The sequence below is a fragment of the Centruroides sculpturatus genome, unplaced genomic scaffold, assembly GCF_000671375.1.
Source record: "Centruroides sculpturatus isolate CEXI.00-Female unplaced genomic scaffold, Cexi_2.0 scaffold89, whole genome shotgun sequence".
Classification (NCBI taxonomy): Eukaryota; Metazoa; Arthropoda; class Arachnida; order Scorpiones; family Buthidae; genus Centruroides; species Centruroides sculpturatus.
Window position 1 is genome coordinate 736,154 of NW_019384460.1, and position 18,575 is coordinate 754,728.

The 18,575-nt window shown below is 30.8% G+C and overlaps 2 protein-coding genes and 1 long non-coding RNA gene across 5 annotated transcripts; all 3 read left to right on the forward strand.

Annotated features, from left to right (window-relative positions):
* The first annotated feature begins 671 nt into the window (after positions 1-671).
* Positions 672-6,710, forward strand: LOC111620830 (glutathione hydrolase 1 proenzyme-like). Of its 2 annotated transcripts, none has more exons than XM_023362825.1 (12): positions 672-802; positions 2,835-2,875; positions 2,952-3,063; positions 3,120-3,263; positions 3,338-3,435; positions 4,279-4,474; positions 4,560-4,726; positions 5,382-5,671; positions 5,738-5,928; positions 6,001-6,226; positions 6,301-6,414; positions 6,499-6,710. In XM_023362825.1, exons 1-12 carry the CDS (start codon positions 786-788, stop codon positions 6,646-6,648), a joined length of 1,746 nt encoding a protein of 581 aa, XP_023218593.1. In that variant the 5' UTR covers positions 672-785; the 3' UTR covers positions 6,649-6,710. The 2 variants fall into 2 exon arrangements, with proteins under 2 accessions (XP_023218593.1, XP_023218594.1); XM_023362826.1 differs by having other exon boundaries at positions 3,141-3,263; positions 6,499-6,708.
* A 2,005-nt stretch (positions 6,711-8,715) lies between these two features.
* LOC111620831 (glutathione hydrolase 1 proenzyme-like) lies at positions 8,716-16,192 on the forward strand. 2 transcript variants are annotated; one of them, XM_023362827.1, is made up of 11 exons: positions 8,716-8,830; positions 12,585-12,800; positions 12,867-12,989; positions 13,052-13,149; positions 13,589-13,784; positions 14,417-14,580; positions 14,754-15,046; positions 15,131-15,336; positions 15,419-15,659; positions 15,737-15,850; positions 15,926-16,192. In XM_023362827.1, exons 1-11 carry the CDS (start codon positions 8,814-8,816, stop codon positions 16,073-16,075), a joined length of 1,818 nt encoding a protein of 605 aa, XP_023218595.1. In that variant the 5' UTR covers positions 8,716-8,813; the 3' UTR covers positions 16,076-16,192. The 2 variants fall into 2 exon arrangements, with proteins under 2 accessions (XP_023218595.1, XP_023218596.1); XM_023362828.1 differs by lacking the exons at positions 13,589-13,784; positions 14,417-14,580.
* A 633-nt stretch (positions 16,193-16,825) lies between these two features.
* On the forward strand, positions 16,826-18,575 carry LOC111620833. The gene is made up of 3 exons (XR_002755962.1): positions 16,826-17,192; positions 18,289-18,406; positions 18,479-18,575. It is a non-coding gene; the product is annotated as an uncharacterized LOC111620833 (long non-coding RNA).

Genomic DNA, 18,575 nt, shown 5'->3' on the forward strand with positions numbered 1-18,575 from the left:
GTTACTTATTTCGCATCTGAATCGTTGTTTGCTGCTTAATTTCTCACTAATTTCAATTTTATTTTCAATGTACTGTATTATTATTTACGCTTTTGAGAAGATATTATAATCATATTACCATATTATTCATATTATAGCAATGTTTTTTTGAGATATTTGGCATAAATAACGTCACTTTTCTGTCCAGACCTCTGTAAAATGATATTTAAAAAAACACGGAAAAAATTTACACGTATGTTTACTAAATGAGCATTTATCGAATATGCGAAATACACTTGTACTCATTATGTTATCAGACTCGTAATGAAGACTCCCGCTGAAAAAAAAAACAACTTTACCTTCAGAAATTAATAAATTATTTAATAAATTGCTTTCGATCAGTGACCTCATTTAACGGCCATCTTGGATTTTGAACTCGATCCATGGCGACGCCTGTAATAATTATGTTTTTTTGTATTAAAACATAAATATTCAATGTTGCCAGCTTAATTTCAAATATTACATAAAGATAATAAAAAGATAAAAAAGTACAAATTAAAATATTTTATTACTCATTTTATTATAAACAAATTAAACATAATATTTAAAGTTATAATTTTTTAAATAGTGGTATTAAAATAAATATTTAAAAATAAAAAGAAATTTTCTTATTTTCCGTCACCTCCAGAGGGCGACATGGAACGGAGCAGTTATATTCGTCTGCTCATTCGAACTAAATGCGTCATTCGACTAAATAAAGTTGTAATTATTCATTTATTGTGTTTCGAAATTCGAATTAACCTTTAATGGCTGCTTCCAGGAAGTAAGTAGACGTTGTTTTTAAACAAAATTCATTTAAATATTGCAAGGAAATGTCGTATAATCGAATATACCTGTCAAGCATTAAGGCTTAGACATCATATAAATGTTTAAAGCTTAAATTACAAATCAAATGCATAATATTAACAAAATTAAAATAAAAATGAAGTAAATTAGCTTAAAAATTGATAATTTACTTCATTTTTAATAAATATTTAATGTATTGAATATTGTGTATAATTATCACAATATTCAATACATTATGTAAATATTTCTATACTTTATACCTGTATAAAGGTATTATTCTATTTTAAAACACACAGACAAAAACACTAAAAATATAATCCCCTCTTCTATTATTCACTTGTATCATCTTTCATGCTACATTGCTACTTAACTTTAACATAAAGCTGCTTTATTGTATCATAAAACTGTGTTGAGTGTTGGAAAGATGATAACTTTAATGCAGATGCCAGAGAGGATTTATTTGCTGGATCGATAATTTAACGGATATCAAAAAATTACTTTAAGACGAGAGAGAACTGTGTTAAATAACACACTTTTTTCTTTCAATTTATTTTAAATTTACACACGTATTTGTGTAGAACATGCTAGCTAATCTTTCTTTAAAATGGCTACACCAATGTGGTGAAGCTTTTCGTATTATATTGCTCCTTTGTAATAATTAGTGGTTATTTTCATTAAAAATGTAATGTTTTATGGTATATGCGAATTCATAATTATGCGCTATTAAATTATTTTAAAATTTCCAGTGTATACGGAAATAATTAACATAATTAAAAATAGATAACACTTCGCTTTACTTCACTTAGTTATATATGAAGTTTATCTATGTAAATATTTGATTGCTGCTAAAGCAATAAGTCCACATTAAAACTTCTTGAATAGTTTCATCGTTTAAGTCTCACAATAAATAAAATTTAAATATATTTTTAAGGAAACTGGCTTTTTATTCCTTGCATATATGGAAATAAGTTAATATAGTTTCTTGAGAGAATCCAGATTTTTATATACGATGATTTATACTCCACATCTATTATTATGTCTAATATTTCATTTTATAAATTTATCATTCTAATCTGGTGTATACCATAAACACATTGGTATATACAAGAAAAAATTGTTTTTATTTTTAAAAATAGAATTTATTTCGAATGGGTCAGTGAAATAAGGATACAACAAATATTATTATCTATAAAGAAGGTAAATATAAAATATTTAAGATTTCGCCGAACAAATAACAAGATATAAATGGCTATTTTGAGTAAATGTTAAAGAATAAAACATGGGTGTAAAGTAAGCAATGTAAATTAAAACTGTTATTTTATTCGTAAATATTGATAAGCCTATTTTATTTACTCTGTTTGCTTGTCCATTAGTTATAGTTAGTTTATTTGATTTCGTATATTTAAACAATGTGTTTTATTTTCAGTTGTAAACCGACACATTCTATCAGATAAAATTACATATATCAATACTATTGCAATTAAAACTTTAGAAATAAAGCATGTTTTGTAAATTCGTATAGACGTGGGAAGCAAAATTTTTTTTAAAACTTCCTCAACTCCTTTCGCCTGGTAAAGATTCATGACACGAACTGTAATATATTACGTTCTTTTAAATTTATTGATAAAGTACTCTACCACAATTCCCTGAGAATAATGATAATACCATAGAGATTGTAATGATTAATATCCGTATAATATATTTTTTATATTGTTATTTCTTTAACGCAGTCGTCATAGGCTAAATTTATTTACATTTATTTAGTTTGGATTCATCGAAAATAGGTATTTGTCATATATTTCAGAATTACAGATTAATTGATTAACACATGTTAAGATTGACAATTTATTACTTATAATTATGTATTTCTCTCTATATTGCTCGAAAGCTATTGCAAGTTTATACGTTGCATAAAGCTTTGTTTTCCTTTGACATTTTATATTCATTTCTATACTGGTTATTTTGTTTACTACTTCAAATTAAAATATATGAATACTTTCTAATTTCAGATCAAATACACCTAAACGTGAAAGAGCAGATTATCATTTAGGTATGTTTATATTTATCATATTTCTATGTATAAAATTTATGCTTGTACTTTAATTTGTTTCTCCATACTACTTTAGATGAGGATTTTTCCATCATGTACCAATTATACAGTCCTTCCGAATCCGAATTAGGTATTTACAACTACGCAGCTGTTAGTACAGATGCAGCACCATGCGCTCAAGTAGGAAAGTAAGTAATACTATTGATGACAATTTTACAAAACTTCAAACATAATTTCATTGTAGTTATATATTCATGAAAATTAGAGATATATTGATGAGAAATGGAAGCGCCGTAGAAGCAGCTATTGCAACTTTAATATGTATGGGTGTTGTAAATTGTCATAGTATGGGATTAGGAGGAGGATTTTTCATGACTATTTACGATAAGTAAGTAATTGGTGAAGGGTTCATTCTTTGTAATGTAAATGTTTTTTTCTGAAAAATGCTAATAATAATTATAGGAAAAATAAAAAGGTAAGAATATTAGATGCTAGAGAAACAGCTCCTGCAGGTGCTAAAGAAGACATGTTTAAAAATAATTCAAAAAATGCAAAAGTAGGTAAGTGAACGTCATGTGTAACTTATAAAGGTTAGCGCAAATAAAACAAGATAGTAACAGTATTTAATAAAAGTAATTTACACACATTTAACTGTATGGTATAATTTAATATTTTCATTTTATTGGTTAAATTCCAAATTATCAACTTTTATTTAATAGAAAACAAACTAAAGATGATGCCGCCGAGATAATTTTACTTTCTTTTGATAATGTCATACAAACCAAAACCTGATTTATATTAACGAATGTAATTATACATATGCAAATATAATAATTATATTAAACTCAATCAAAATTTTTGGCTATAAATTTGCTACTTTTTATAGAATTATTTAATGAATAGCTGATGTCGCAATATTATTTATACAAGATGGCAACAGCTCATTTATTTATTTAGGCAAAGTTTCTTAAATAATTTAATTAAATATAAATCAATTAGCTATTTTAATCAATAGTGTAGTATGTTTGCATACTATTAATTCTTGTATTAAATTTCAAGTGCAGATATATATTATTATTTTGAATTATCTATTATAAAAAACGGAAATTAATTTTTAGTGACTGCGACACTTAGGAACGACTGTTTTCATATCTATTTTATTTTTTAAATTCATTTATCCTTGCAGAATATACGAGGTAATCTGTATATATTGCGTGTAAATATTTGATGAATACTATTACTTTGTAAAATTTGGAAATGAACTTATAACAATTTTATTTATAAGTATCCTACACTTTAAAATACACGGGTGTCATTCTTAACATCTGTGACTGAACACAATTATAACAAATGTAGCCATTTATAATTAAAATAGCGTTCTAAGCTTTATTTTCATTTGTCAGGTGGCTTAGCAGTTGCTATACCAGGAGAATTATTAGGATATCAAATTGCTTACAATGAATACTGCAAAAGTTTTTCGTGGAGAAATCTGTTCCTTCCATCTATCGAACTATGCAGAAAAGGATTTCCTGTGACGCCACATATGGCAATGGCTTTAAGATTAAATCGAGATATCATACTGAAGGAGCAATGCTTAAGGTAAGATAAACTTTGATATTTATTCTAAATAATAAATATAAAATATTAAATAAATAAAACTTTGATTAGTTCTTTCTTTTGTTAGAGATGTTTTCGTGAATAGACGAACTGGCGATATTTATAGAGAAGGTGAGATAATGACTAGACTGGATTTAGCTATTACGTTAGAAGAGGTATCGAAAAGAGGAGCAGGCGCTTTGTACGGAGAGGGAAATATGCGTAAAAGATTTGTGGAAGATATCAGAACTTTCGGTAAACTATAAAAACCTTTACGTTGAGTATCAAAGAAAAAGTATTGCTCTCGAATGAAAAAGATTTTTGAGAATATAACAAGTAAAATATTGTTTTTTTTTTTAATTTGACATTAATCCCTCTTAAAAGTAAAACTTCAAAATAACAGCATTGCACACAAATTGGGTTAGAAATATTTTAATGTCATCAGTATATTGTATTTAAGGCATATACTGATATTATAAGATGTTTATAATCACTGTTATTAAGTTATGTTAGCTGTAGTTTATATATTGTGTATCTGATGATCATCAATGTAAACGAATCATGATTTTTCCACGGTCATTAGTCAAATTTATCTTCTAACTTTATACTAAAACGATATTGTAATTATGGAGTTAAATATACTACTATCAACCGGAAATGATTTTTCATTCGTTTATACTCTTATTTAATGTTCTACCCAAGTAAAAACATAAACTTGCTTTTTCTTTGATTCTCTAATTTACAGTTAAAACATTATACAATTAAGTTCCTAATTAATATATAGTATAACAACTCTGGTCTTAATGTAATTTAGCTGAGTGATGTTATTACTATCATCTTATGCATTCTTGGTATCTTTTATATTTTGTGTAATATATTAAAAACGCTTAATATCAATTCATAATTTAAGGAGGAATTATTACAGAAGAAGATTTACAGAACTATTCTACAGTGTGGAGAGAGCCTACAAGAACTACATTAAGAAACAATTACACAGTATATAGTGTACCACCGCCGGGAAGTGGAAGTGTACTATCATATATACTTAATGTCCTAGACGGTTTTAATTTAAATAGCGATTCCAACTGGAGAACGTTAGACGATATTTCTTTAACATTCCATCGCGTGACAGAAATCTTTAAATATGCTTACGCACAAAAAATGAATCTTGAGGACAGTGAGGATCCTTCAGTGTTGCAGGTATTATTGATATAAGAGTTTTATATCGTATACACTAATATCTAATATAAATTTTTAAACTTTCAGACAGTACAAAAGTTATTGAGTAAAGGTTTCGCTGATGAAACAAGAGCAAGAATCAAAAATAATAAAATTAGTCATAATCCTGAATACTATGGACTCAGATTTCGTAAGAGCGAAGATGGAGGAACGGCACATCTTTCGGTCATAGCGCCGAACGGAGATGCCGTATCTGTAACTAGTACTGTTAATTTATAGTGAGTTTCATTTTCTATTATATCTTAAAATTTATTTTCAAGTATATCGGTAAACAATTATGCTTCCTACAGTTTGGGCTGCAAACGCGTATCCCCTTCTACTGGCATTTTACTGAACAATCAGATGTATGACTTTTCTTATTCACGTTCGTACGAAATAAACGAGAGGAATCGAATTAAACCAGGGAGAAGACCAATGTCTTCTATGAGTCCAACAATTATTTTAGATGATAAAGGAGAAGTGTGGTTAGTTATAGGAGGAAATGGCGGATCTCTTATCATTACCGGAATAGCTTTAGTAGGCACAATAATCAATCAATGTTGCTAGTATTTTTATAACAAGAAGTATAGAACTTTTTATTTTTCTTTCAGGTAACGATGCAGTTGCTCTGGCTACAGAAGAATGTCAAAGAAGCCATCGATATGCCTAAAATTCATCATCAGTTATTCCCTGATAGTATTTGTTACGAAAGTAGATTTCCTAAAGTAAGCCAGTTCGAAATTTTAGATTATATTTATATATATATTAATCTTTACTCACTGTAAATAAATTCCGTTTACACGTTTTAGGCTATCCTGAAAAGATTGAAAATGTTAGGCCATAAAGCCAATGAAAGATATCACACATTATCAATCATTATGGCTATCCATCGACATAAAAATGGAAAACTTTACGCTAATGCCGATTACAGAAAAAATGGCAAAACTGACGGGTTTTAAATGTATTTATAAAATGTAATTTATTCTCAATGAGAAAATTATGCAAAAAATAAGTTAGTTATGAAAATCTTGTAATAGGATTTTCAATAAAAATTATTTTATATTATTCGATTCACGTTATTCAAATTGAGAATGGATCGTTAACAAATTGATTTTGGGCAATTTCCGATTCTATTTTATTTATATACATTCACAGAAATAATTTTTTCACAATTTTTACATTTGTACTTTGTGAAATTCAATTAGATGATACGCATTATACAATGATAGACACAGACCGCCTGTTTATGATCCTTAAGGATAAAAATTAACTTAAAATGATTTGTTTTGACTCTTTCATGAGACGTAAATGAATCTAATTGTGTTTTAGAAGACACAAGATCAGCTTTAGAAAATTACTGTAATAAGTCTAGGAATAAAGAGGCAAACAAAGCACTCGCAAGTATATATCAAGATTAGACAAGAAGCGTATTATCGAATTTCACTGAATCGAAATAATTAACAAGGATTAAGTAGAACGATGTACTCAAGAAGCTGCCGCCATACTTGATTTGTTTTTCTAATATAACGCTTAGAGTTCAAAATTTGAAATGTGGATGCTTCTAAAAGGGAATAGTTAAAGAAGCAAATCAATGATGTCTTCTATTTCATTTAAAATGGATTTTGTCGTTGGTGTATTATTTGGTTGCTTGAGTCTAAAGGACGTAGCCTATTTTTCATCTTGATTACAACTGTTTTAATTAGACACAAGCGAAATAGCGATAACTTAGTTTTCACAAACTTCAAAACATAAAGAAAATTAATTGTAAAAGCCTTACTGTCCTTAAATTCTAATGTTATTGTTAATTGTCTACTTGGACTTTACTTATTAATAGGACTTTATACTGGTGTTTAAAGATTGGCACAGTAATGAGTTAGTTCAGGAAAGAACAAAATTTCTTTATTATATCACCTGTAGTAATAATTTCTGTTACAATTATTACTTATTAATTATTAGCAGAAATTATTACTAAAGGTGATATAATAAAGAAATTTTGTTCTTTCCTGAACTAACTCATTGCTGTGCCAATCTTTAAACACCAGTATAAAGTCCTATTAATAAGTAAAGTCCAAGTAGACAATTAACAATAACATGAAGAAAATTAAATTAAAATCCTTAAATTTATATTTTGCATACTGTTTTTAGTTGCTGATAGCTATATGTAAGTGGATTAATGCTATAATGCGAGTCTTTACATTCTTACTTTATATATACTTCATTTGTTGTGTGGACTCAACCATTTTTTTGTCAGTTACAACAGACTCCGCGCAGATATTCACTAATTATTTGATTGAGCAATATATTCTTTTCAAAGTAATAATTCAATTCTAATATACTATGACAAATTTAAAAGGGAATCAATTGGAAAGGAAATCATATTCCAAACTACGACACCATTCCTGGTGCATGGTTTAAGAACATTAAATACGAGATTTATAGTAGTATATTTAACTCCATAATTAAAAAGGGAAAAGTATGATGTACAGGGGCAAGCCACTACTAATTTGAGGCGGAGAGCGGACATTTTAAATTACAGTAGAGCGTCGTTTATCCGAAAGCCGGTTATCCGAAACATCGGTTAACCGAAAGCATTCCAGTCGGCAAATTTAAATTTCGCTAGTGCTGTGGCGCTGCAATTTTTGGCTATATCTTGGGCTACTCCGAAATTTTTTTTGTTGGTGTGTGTGTTTTAGCTGGCAGCACTGGCATTTTTGTGTGGTGTTATTCTGAGGACTGTGTAGCTTAACATCGACGAAATTCAAGGCGAAGCGACACGCAACGGAGAAAAATTTCAACATGGGATAGGTTAATATAGTTTTTCGTACATAATCGATTATCCGAAAAATAAGTTATCCGAACAACCCCAGTCCCCAATTGATTCGGATAAACGACGCTCTACTGTACATTGAAGATATGGTTAAAACTTGCAACCAGGCAGTCACCATGCCACAATAAATAATTGCTCGTTGCTATTAGCATATCAACTACGTATTATGTTTGTTTTTCATCTCATAAAATTCGAATGTCTCGAGAATAGAAAGAATTTCAACGAATTCTTCTTTTAATTTGAATTGCGTAATTTTTTTCTTTCTTTTCAATATTCGAGTTCGACTCAAGATTTGTGATGGATACTTCGTTTCTGTGAGTAGTCAAAATAAAAATTCTAATTCGTAATTAACGCAGTAGAAGATTCATATATTATTATAGTGATTTATGTACTTACTTTTTATTAATTTAATATTAACTAAAGTCATAAATTTGTTGGAAACATTAGATAAGTTGTGGCAATTTTTCTTGAAATATCAATAGAATTAAGTGTTAAATATTATTTGTTATTTATTAATTATGTTAATCATTATTAAAGTATCAAATTCATTTAATTTTTGAAAATACGTCACATAAAATGTAAACTTCTAGAAGCAGATCTCTCGTAAATGAATAAAGAAAAACATTGTTTTAGTAGAAGGAAGCTAAGAACTAGCGCAGATCGAAATGAAGAACCAGAAACTGCTGGAAATGCAGCAAACAAAGCATTAATTCCTGAACAATATGATAAACTTGGGCCGGAAACTGGCAAGGTGATGCGTGGCCAAATTTTGGGGAAAAATCGAGGACAGTGGATAAAAGAAACATGGTTACGGTTGACAAAATTTGTAGGAGACAGCATGACTGATCTTAGACGCTCAAGAACAGGCGATCAGAAGCTCTCTGCAAGAACTATCATTTTCTTTATGTGTAAACTGATGAGATCGTAAATCCGAAAAACTCATAGACAGCGAGGAGTCAAAATACTGTGGGTCATTCGAACACAAAGGTTTGCCGCGTAACACACCAGATCTAACCGTCATTGAGAAAGATGCGGCACATCGATATCGTAATTCCTGATGACAGCAAGTAGACGATAAAGTATACGAGAAAATCGTCAAATACGAAGACCTGAAAATCGAAGTGTAGTGACTGCACAAATTGGGGGCCGTTCATAAATTACGTAAGGTGTTTTGGGGTGGGTGGGGTCAAGGATTTCTTACTATTTCTTACTCAGGGGTGGGGGGGTAATAGATCTCGTCTTATGTAATATTCTTGTTTTTATTTTTTGATCTCGTTGAGTGGTGGCGTTTTGAATTTGGCTTCAATTTGGCGGTTTCTATTAAGAACGCTGGTTGTCTCGTGTGACGTGATAGAGTAATAACATTAGCAGATTTATGCTCTACACATTTTCTGTCATGGGATAAAGGTCGTGTTGTGGTTTCTCTCTCTTGTTTTTTATTAGAATAAGTGCACCACTCCTTTGGGTTGTATAACACTAAGAATACATAAACCAAAATGCATGATACAAAGTAAACATAAAATTAGTATTCGGCTTTCAGTGAAAACTAAAATGTAAAACCAGAAATTATAAATAGTCTTTTCTTCCATATTTTTTAACATAATTGTAAAAAGCATGAAATAGTGGTTTCTGAACAAGCTTATCGAGTGGACGTGGCCACCCGAAACCAAGCGCAAAAATTTCTAATCTCAGAATAAGTGTATGTTGATCGTAAATTGGACAATGATAGATCACGTGGTCGACGGTGTCTAGGTTTTCTGTACACAAAAGCAAGGAGCAGTTTCTGCTCGGTTATACATCGCTTGGTAGCTTCTAAAATTACCATGCTCCGTAAGTAGTTGAGCAGTAGCAAATGTTAAATCTCTAAGTGGTGATGAGAACCTGCATTCAACACTAGGAAAATAAAGTCTTGTTATTCTACGAGTTTTACTGCTTAACTACTTTTACTGGTTCCACTTTTGCATAATGTTGTTACGAATATAATTTTTAAGGCTGCTACGTGAGAGAGGGATGCGAATGTAGTTCAAATCAGTGTCCTTTGCAGCTGACTTATCCTCAAAGTCATCTTTTTCATTTCCTAGTATGCCAGTATGGCCAGGAACAAATATAGAAGTTATCTTATTTACATGGTTTTTAATATGGTGCTGGATATATGCGATTTTATTGCTATTGCAATTGGGATTTAATAGAGCTTTTAGGACAGACTGAGAATCACTGTAAATGTTGATAGACAGAGTTTCGTTTGGTAGTGAAGTGGCCCACTGAACAGCTTGGTAGTCGGCATCTTCTTCAGCTTAATAGATGGAGGTATGTTGGAGGTATCTGTACCTTCTAACATATTTTTGGCAAAATATGTCAGTTTGGATGAAGATACAGATAATTGAGCCGAAAAGAAGTGAACTTTTGGACCCATCTGTGAAGATATTAATGTCTGCGTGATTATCCATGGAGGAAGCAGATGACACCAAATAACCTTGTTCACAGGATGATGATCAGAGATAGTAGGGTAATTGCAATGTGGTAGCGTATGAACAGCCGTAGATAGGAGTAGAGATCGTTGTTGAACCTTGACGTTTGTAGTTCTGATGTAGTAATTTAGAACCTTTTCTATGATACATAGTGGCAAAGGAAGGATATCATTAGTAAAAACTGTTCTGCCGCACTTTGAAATTCTGGTGTCAAACTGGCTTTGAAGAGAGAGTAATTTACTTGCTACTGAACTTTTATTAGTTACATTACCAGAGCCAGAGACCGCGTAAAATAGCATTGGTTGTATTGCCCCATTATATGGAGTTTTATAAGCTTTATTATTTAGTCCCCAAGTGCACCTAACACATTTTAGCAGCATGTACTTTATTTTCTTGGCCTTAGCCAAGATGTAATCAATATGGCAATAAAATATAGTTTTTTTCTATTCTCTCTTGTTTTATCTTGTATGATGTTTCTGTTTACACATGCTCAAGCTAGTTGATCTGACAAAGTTTTTTGCGTCTTTTGCGAACATTAAAATTAATATAAAAATAATTATAATGACGTTGATTAATGATGATAATAATAATAATATTGTTAATAATTAAAAAATAAAGTTCTTAAAATAAATTGTTCATTCGAATTCATTAAATTTTTATATTTTAAAATGTGTTCACATAAAGTCTTTTATAAATATTAGTACATATTAATTAACTAGTTAATAATTATATATTTAAGACTTAAGGTGTTTAGGGTTTCATTAAAAAAATTTTTTTGGTTAATTTAAAATCTTTCTATAAAATCATGCCAAAATATTACGTAAGATAGGAAGGAGAGGGGGATAAAAGAAAATATTACTTTTTCTTACACAGGGGTGGGTGGGGGTCTAGAATGGCCGAAATCGCCCTTACGTAATTTATGGATGGCCCCTTGGTAACTGTGATTCCAGTGATAATCGGCACACTCGGTTCCATACAAAAAGCCCTAGTGGCATTTAAAACAGATGTACTTTTACGCCATTTTTGTCAATGTTTATCTTCAGATGAATGAAATATTTAATATATTACTAAACTACAAAACGTTGTATATTAAAGAGTCCAAGCTCACACTTTTCAAACTGTTCGCCTTGTCATTTTAACGCATGACACCAGCTCATAATAGCGGTTCGCAGAAAATACCTTTTCGTTTACATAACTTTCCGTATTGTGGACGTCGCTTTAGACAGGTTCTAGGTGTTTGTAAACATTATTACTTATTTTTCAACTACAAAAATAATACAAAAAAAAAAATTCTTTCCTATTACATTGTTAGTTTATGAGTTAGTATGATTGTGGACAGTGTGTGCATAAACTAGTGTAAATTTTGTTTCTTTTTGCTTCTCAAATTGCCAATATTAATTGTTTTAATAAATAAATTATGTATCTTCTTCAACAATTTCATTGTAATAATCTAATATCATCTATGCGTACTATGAAAAATTCAATGAACAATGACAAAATAGATCTATGTGCTCTAGTAGATCATTTCACCGGGTACTCCGATAACGTCCAAAATTTCTGATACCGTAACTTTAATTCAAAGATAATTTTATATTTTCAGAAGAGCCTTTTCAAATAATGGAAAAAGATATCTTTACTTGGGTATTATTGGATTCGGCTTTTTTTCTGTAATGATGCCCATTGCGTGTTACTTCTTAATAAATGATAATTTTAAAGCATATTCACAGAAGCTCTACTTAAATTCCCCTTCTGAATTAGGCATTTACGAACACGCAGCCATTAGTACAGACACGGGACTATGCACACAAATAGGAAAGTAAGTAGAAAAACGTTTGTTATACAGTTAATATTATTTTTTCAATTTCAAAATTAATTTTTTCAGAGATATACTGATGAAGAATGGAACTGCTATAGAAACGGCCATTGCTACCTTGGTATGTATGGGAGTTGTCAATAGTCACAGTATGGGATTAGGCGGTGGATTCTTTATGACTGTTTATAATAGGTGAGTATACAGGGGAATTATAATTAGTGTTTTGATAATCGATAGCAATACTTTAATTGCAGTAAAAAAAAGGTTGTAACAGTACTAGATGCCAGAGAAACAGCTCCTAAACAAGCTACGAAATTTATGTTTATAAATAACTCAACAGACGCTCAGATTGGTATGTAGAATAAAATAAAATAATGCCATTCCATTTTTCGTATAACATTTAAATAAAATATTCCATAAAACGCATTTCAATTAAATTGTTTTCTGGGCTTATAGCTCGAGGGATCCCAAATCGGAAACTTTAAACTTCCTTGGGTTACTAAAAGGGTAGATTCGCTAGAATTTATGAAATTCTTAGTAGATTTCATGAGGAAATGTGTTTATGGGATTCTTCTGCTTTATGTGGAGACCGCTGCACCTAATCTATGGTTTATAATAAACAAAAACATGTGGCGAAATTGCAATTCATCTGCATGTATAGCTCCACACAAAGTGCGCTATGGTTTGGGTATTTTTAATGTCTTATTGATTATTGTTCTGCCACTTTCTCTGCATTCCTTTTACACATTTTTCAAAATAGATAAATACAATATACTATATTTGTGTTGTAGGAGGACTTGCAATCGCAGTTCCAGGAGAATTGGACGGTTATGAACGGGCATATTTCTACTCCGATAAGTACATACGTTGGAAAGATTTATTCCAACCATCGATTCGTTTATGTACAGAAGGTTTTCCTGTTAGCAAACACATGGCTAAAGCTCTAAAATTAAATCGTGATATAATATTTCAAGAAGAAAGTATGAAGTGCGTAGTGAACTTTGATATTGGATATGGCTAACGAGTAGCTTTATGCGGAATAGATTTCAGAAAAACTGAAGCAACTTATAATTCAGAGCGTTGATCCAGTCGTTGGCAGTTTCCGAAAAGGGTTCGATTAGAATGGAAACATACAGTAATTAGGACTCGGTTCTAAAATATGACGTATTTATTTCGGAACCATGGTTCCAGAATACTTTTAGTAACTAATATTTGTTGGTAAATCGCGATTTTATACGAGATTTTATACGGAAGAAAACTTGAACCAAAGGGGACTTAAGTGAAAAGAAGCCCTTGATAGGAAGAAATGGAAAAAACGTATTAGAGAAGGAAATGCCAACCCGATATAAACATGGGAAAAGGCGAAGATAAAGAAGAAGATACTGACGCCATTGTTCCGGAAAAATACATCGTATTAGAACGAGTACCTGAGTACTGTACATTGCTACTCCAAAAGTTAACTTGCAACTAAAAACTGTCAACGATTGGTTCAATGCTTTGAATTAGAAATTGTTTTAATTTCTACAATTTATTCTGCAGCACGTTCAGGTGTTATAATTAATCACAACACGAACATAAAATTCCAAATCAGTATAACAAATATATTAATTTTATCGTAGAATTTTCATAAATAATGATACCGGAGATATATTCAAAGAAGGAGAAATTATGACCAGATTAGATTTGGCTAGAACATTAGAAAAGATAGCACTTTATGGAGCTGCAGAATTATACAATGAAGGAGAAACTAGAGAGAATTTTGTTACGGATATTCAAAATTTTGGTAAAATTAAATAGATATTAAGTTATATTTATTATACTTTAAGTAGTATTAATTCACTAACATCTCGTTTTCTAACACTTTATGTTGACCAAGAATATAATAAGCTTTAATAGAATCTACAATTTACGATTACAATACTAAAATCAATTAAAATTATCTATTCCAACTTAAAGGAGGGATTATTACAGAAGAAGATTTAGTAAATTATCGAGCCTTTTGGAAAAACCCGACGAAGATTACATTAAAGAATAATTTTACGGTGTACAGTGTTGCAGTACCTGGAAGTGGATCCTTGTTGTCCTTTATGTTAAACGTGTTAGATGGGTTCGATTTGAACAGTTACACCAACTGGAATACTTTAGACGGAGTTACTTTAACCTTACATAGGTTGATAGAAACATTTAAATTTACATACAGCTACGGAAAAAACCTAGGTGACAAGGACGTAGAATACCAAACGTCAGAGGTGCGTAACTGCCAAAACTGATAATCATGTACTAATATAAGAGTTAATAATTACGAAAATTTTCTTTCTTCTAACATTATCTAGACTGAAACGATGTTACTGGATAAGAAATTCGCAGAAACAATTAGAGCAAAAATTCAAGATGACAGAGCAATGCAAGATACAAACTACTACGGTGGCAACTCTGAGAGTAACTACGGCTCGGTAAATGTGGATGTTGCAGCTGGGCACGTGTCAGTTGTAGCACCAAACGGGGATGCTGTTTCGGTAACCAGTAGCATTAATCATTAGTGAGTATGCAATTTAAGTTTAAGGTATTTTTCATAAAGAATATCTTTTATCTTACTGAATAATAATCGATTTTATGTTTAGTTTTGGTTGTAAGCGTGTATCTCCTTCAACTGGTATCGTGTTGAACAATCATATGGATGCATTTTCTTCACCGAGTGTCAGTGACTCTTTCGTATTTTCGCCCAATAAGAGGAATCAAATTATGCCAGGTAAAAAGCCGATGTCCTATATGAGTCCAACTATCATCCTAGATGACAAACGAAAGGTGTGGTTAGTCATTGGAGGAGGTGGTGGACCTCGAATCAATACTGGTATAGCATTAGTGAGTAGAAATTGAATTATCTGTCAAATAAAGCTATTGTACAGAAAAATGTAATATATCGCTCATTTCGATTTTAGGTAACAATGCAATTGCTTTGGTTGAATAAGAATGTCAAAGAAGCAATCGATATGCCTCGAGTTCATCATCAGTTGTTCCCTGATTATATTTCGTACGAAAATAATTTCCCCGAAGTAAGTTGTCGAGTGTCCCTAGTTGTATATTTTCATTGTATTCTTCTACAATGTATTACTTAATGTATCCTATAGGCTATTTTAAGAAAATTGGAAGAAATGGGACAAAAAACCAAAGAGAAAGAAGATATTATGTCAGTTATAATGGCAATTCATCGAAGCAAAAGTGGAATGTGGCATTCTAACGCCGATTTTAGACAAAACGGAAAAAGTGATGGCTTCTGAAAGACGTATATATTGATAAAAATTTATTGAAAACGGTTTATTTCGTTTTAATTGAGCAACTTTTATATTTAAGCGATTTTATTACTGAAAATTTATTAAAATTTAATCCTAAATACTTTTTAAATTTTATCAAATAACATGTATTATTAATATAAACAATTATTTTATATTGATTTGCTCGATTTTTCTCATTTTTAATATGCACTAATACAGAAAATATTTACAGAAGAATGTTTTGTTCGATAATTTAAACTATTTGTTTCCAAAACAAAAGTTATCCAGTCGATCGAATAAGAAAATGTTTCATGATAAATTTTAGAGAATAGACATGTAAATAGAAATCAATAGTTAATTCGAAACGTACTTCACTAACACTGGAAACATATAATATCTTCATACCAGTAAATCTCTTCCCGAAAAACATGCCCATGATGCCTCCTGGGTGGTCTTTTATGAGAAAAACAGATCCTATTTAAACGTTACGTAGTTGAAGAAACCCGAAAAACTCCCATATTAACGTTACACATAAATGAATTCTTGTTGGTTTGACCTTTATACAAATTTTTATTCTTGAACCCATCTGGGTCAAAGTTTGTACGAGTAGAGTCGACACTAAACTATATATTACCCAAAATATTGGGGTACTACCGGTGTACAGGCTCAGCATCCAACTTGCTGTCTTTATCTGTAACGCTATCTGTTGGCAAAAATGATTGTTGAACCAGCAATACAACAATCTATTACCAACAACGGTAATAGATTGTTGTATTGCTGGTTTGTTGATTAACAGATGTGTATAGATTTAGTTGTAAAGAAAAAGTTAAACTTACTCTTTAATACAACTTTCTGGTACCTTATCTGCTTACTGTCTGGAACAGTTCAGACACCAAGCTTTCTTGAAAAACATTTACAAGATATAAACTCAAGTTTCCAGGTGACATCCTTTGCACGTCGATTGAGGTGACAGGATTCAAGCCCACATTCAATGTACAAGACGAAATTTATCACAAAGCTGAATCAATTCTTCCATTGCCAAATGAGAGTGCAAAATTTTTGCAGATTTACTTGTAGGTAATGAACAAATTGAGGCTGATCAACTCTGTAGGACACATTTCAGGTACAAGGTCTAACATTATGATTGAATTGCAAATATTTATATACTAATAAAATCGGCTGATACAAATGTTCATAACTCCTTTGGAAAGAACGCTTATTGATGATTATAAGGTAGTTATCCGAGTAACCCTTAAAAAACTAAATATAAATTTATCACCTATAAACCCGGGCAACGCCAAGTACTGTACATAAGCTAGTTAAGAATACGTTATGCACACACTGTCTACATTAAAACTATTAAACTAACAATAGAGGAAGGAGGAGGAAATTTCTTTCCTCTCGTGTTCTTTTCGTTGTTAAAAAATACAATATAAGAATTTTTGAATGCATATATATAGCATTATATTGTGTGAATACATGGAACCTGTTTAGAACGAACCCTCTGTAAAACACAGGGATATCTCTAAAGAAATGCTATTATGAAGTAATTCTTATTAATAAACGAGGTCCAAGTATGCATTGTTTTTTTTTTTTTTCATTTGTGTATACCTGTATATTTAAAACAAAGATACAAAAGAATCTATATCGATGTTTGGTTCATCAGTGAAGCGCCTTATTCGGAGCCACGCTTTCTATCAGTGTTTTACTAACAGATAAATAAATGCACATTAACTGGAAAATATCAGTAACTATATCTTATTCTACTCGTCATTTAGTTTATTATGAAATATAACACGTTCATGTACCTCAAGTTACCAAAACATGAAGAACATTTACCAAATTACCTTGAAATAGTTAATTTGAACCTGTTGTTCTTACTATGTCTACACTTCAATTGTATCGAACATGGCGGAATCGCCCTCTTCCGTTGATGTAGGATGAAAGAAAGATGGGCTTTATTTGGCGAATGTACCTTATATATTTTATGTTAGTTTATATTCCTGAAATTGCCAATTTTAATTGTTTTTACATAATTTAAACATTCAAAATACAGTCGACCCTCCATTTGGTATATACGTTCCGCTTTATAAGAATTTCGCGTTGTAGAAATCCTCAAATACACGAGCCAATCACAGCTCGGCACGTGTGCAGTTTACGGTCTACGCCTGTTTCAAAGGTTTTCTTTCATAAAATTAATCGATCGTGTTATCTCTTAGCACATGTCGACCCCGATTTCTATGCAGAGAAGCTGTACATAAACTCCTCCTGTAAACTATGTATCTATGAATATGCAGCCATTAGTACAGATCCTGAACTGTGTACTCAAATTGGAAAGTAAGTGCATTTCGTGAAGAACGTTTCAAAAATAATAATTACTTTGAAACAATTATTTCGAAATTATTACAGAAATTATTATCATATGATTATCATATCATACTGATGAAGAAAGGAAGTTCTATAGAAACGGCCATTGCTACCTTGATATGTATGGGAGTTGAGTAGT